This window comes from Prunus avium, chromosome 5 (genome assembly GCF_965620075.1).
Source record: "Prunus avium chromosome 5, drPruAviu1.hap1.1, whole genome shotgun sequence".
Classification (NCBI taxonomy): domain Eukaryota; kingdom Viridiplantae; phylum Streptophyta; class Magnoliopsida; order Rosales; family Rosaceae; genus Prunus; species Prunus avium.
Genome location: NC_142288.1, coordinates 24,407,841 through 24,410,523, shown reverse-complemented (window position 1 = coordinate 24,410,523; position 2,683 = coordinate 24,407,841). Strand labels below are relative to the sequence as shown.

At 35.3% G+C, this 2,683-nt stretch overlaps 1 protein-coding gene across 1 annotated transcript; it reads left to right on the top strand.

Moving 5' to 3' along the window:
* LOC110757778 (tumor necrosis factor receptor family protein) lies at window positions 1-1,869 on the top strand. Its single transcript, XM_021959494.2, has 2 exons — window positions 1-315; window positions 1,363-1,869. The coding sequence occupies exons 1-2, from the start codon at window positions 88-90 to the stop codon at window positions 1,588-1,590; spliced, it is 456 nt and encodes a 151-aa protein (XP_021815186.1). The 5' UTR covers window positions 1-87; the 3' UTR covers window positions 1,591-1,869.
* The last annotated feature ends 814 nt before the right edge of the window (window positions 1,870-2,683 follow it).

Below are 2,683 nucleotides of genomic sequence, written 5' to 3'. Positions count from 1 at the left end.
TAAACCCCTTGATCCAATTCCAATTTTCCAGTGAAAGAAGCAGTGAGGAAGAAGAGCGATTGCGTTGTAAGCTCGTGGAATCGGGAGATGTGGTTTGGCAGTGGCGCGTTTAGGGCTTCCACTTCGACTGGAAGTGGTTTGATTACAAACGCCACTGCGTTTGTGAGGCATTTCTCTCGGAAGCGCGCAGAGAATTTGAGGAAAATCAACCCCAAAGTGAGCTTTCCGGAGGCTAACTCCATTGCTCGTGATCTATACGACGTCGTCAAGCAACATGGCCCTCTCACCATCTCCAATACTTGGGTTCAGGCTAAGGTTCTCCTCCTTTCTGTGAAATTATATTAGTTTTGTTTCATATAATACATATTTGTGTGCGTGTATGTGAATGTGACCCTTTTCATTGGGTTATTTTCATTTCTAATCACTGTGCTTAGTTGTGCATGAAATTTTATTAATTGGGTTTGAAACCAAATCTTGTCCTGTTGAGGCAGTCTCACAGGCATGTCAGATTGAAGTGAAGGGTGATGTAACCTAGCTTTCATACAGCTATTTTTATGCAATAAGTAATATTCTGTCATTCATTAGAGTAGGATAACTTGAACTGTAACTATGAGAATGTACTGAATCATACTTTCCATCTTATAATTGTATCCTTGGCTGATTATACTTTCTAGCTTTAACAAGTTTCTAATAAAACTTGAATGGTTTCTGTTAATGCTAACTTGAATGGGTTTCGACCAATAAAAAAACTTGAATGGTTTCTGTTAATACTAACATTCAAAATTTTAAATATAACAGCGAAATCACAAGGTGCTTAAGTTTAAGAAATTAAAGCACAGGCATCTGTGCTATTTAGGCCTAACCATAGAAATGAGAAAGCCTGTGTTCATATTTATGACAATCCTGGAGTTTATGCTAACTTTGTTTGTATTTATGATACAAGAAAGTACTAATTTTCGGTGTTATATTTGGTCATACTTTTTCGTGCACAAGTTCATAACATTTTCTAGTAGTTGGAAATATAAAATTTGAGAACTCTAATACATACCTGGTCATTTGTTTCTGTATAAAGATGTGTTCGATACTAATTTTCCAGTGCTAGAGTGTAACCATGTCTAGGAATTGTATGCTAGCAAGTACTCCTTACCAAACTAAGGCGGTCTATACTGTAATAGGTACCTGGTTTACTGATATCTAATATAGAGTGCTTTTCGTCAAACTTTTTATCTGAAATTTCCAATATAGCCTTGGATTCTACATAGTGATGCCTGTTCATCCCAGGCCACATGTTTCATGTAGTTGTAGTTCTCTAAATTTTTGTTAGTTCATGTTTCTGATTAATGTTTTAATTGAAAAAATCAGGATTCTGGTCTCAGTGGATTGAACAGCAAAACACACATGAAGATAATGCTAAAATGGATGAGGGGAAGGAAGATGCTGAAGCTGTTCCCCAACCAAGTTGGTTCCACCAAAAAATTCTTGTTATGTTCACTGCCTGAAGACCCTGAAGTTACTGAATTTAGAACTTCCTCAGCAGTGAAGGTCCAAAATAGGAAGCCTTCCGTGAAGCGCAAAAAGCAAAAGAAATAAGAAGTCTGCCTGAGGCTTGGACCCTATCGCCTTGCTCGGCGTGTTCCATTGTGATTTCAGTGCTCCCTTTGGCTGTATGAGTCAACTTTTCCCTTTCCTACTTGTGCTGCTATCAATAGATGTTTAACTAATCTATGGTTGTCTTTGGAAATACTGTTCTTTTTGTTTTGTCCTCTTTTCGGATGAGTTTAGGTCCGGTAGTGATTACAGGTTGCTTGTATAATTTAGGAGGACAAATTTGATCATTGAAATAATATTGGTGGCAGATGTTGTTTCGAATTCTAGTATGATTGAATTCAATTTTTTATATTACCATCAATCTTCTTTTATCATGCAAAAATATTCGGAGGTTTTATGTTTCTAAGTTTTTCTTTTTTCATTAAAAAATAAAATAAAATTCTCACTCTATCTATACACTATAATCCATACAAAACGACGACCTCGGACTTCTCGAAAAAATAAAAAAAAACCTTGGACTCAATCTATAGTTTAAGGGTCGTGAGAAATCTAAGATTAGATTCGATATTTAGAGCATAGATAATTGACAGCAGCTAGCTAGAAAACGATAAAATGTAGGAGGAGAACAAATAAGCTAGCCTTCATAATTTCTGGCAGAAGGACTATCTATAGCACCAAATTTGATTACACGCCATACTAATAGGATGCCATTGTTCCATCACATCCACTGCGATCTATGTGAAAAACAATATATCTACAAGACATAACATAAATTCATTAGAATACATACATAAATATGACCCCCAAAAAAGTACACACATATATATATGGCCATATAAACTAGTTTAATGTATGAAGTGGACAAAACTCAATAGCTATATGTAGTGATGTAATAATCCAAATCTTAATTAATTTGTAATTATTAATTTAATAGATGAAAAGACTATTATATCCTTAGAATATTTTATTTGGTTTAAAGTAGACTTTTTGACTGAGAAAGAAATTGGAAATTTTGATTGTAGCGAAGGAAATGCGATTAAAAATAGGTCAGGGGCAAAATGGTAATTATGTGAAATCAGAATTTTTTTAAAACCCTCCCTTTCTCTCTCCTCCCCTTCCTTCTTCCTCGCGCGTC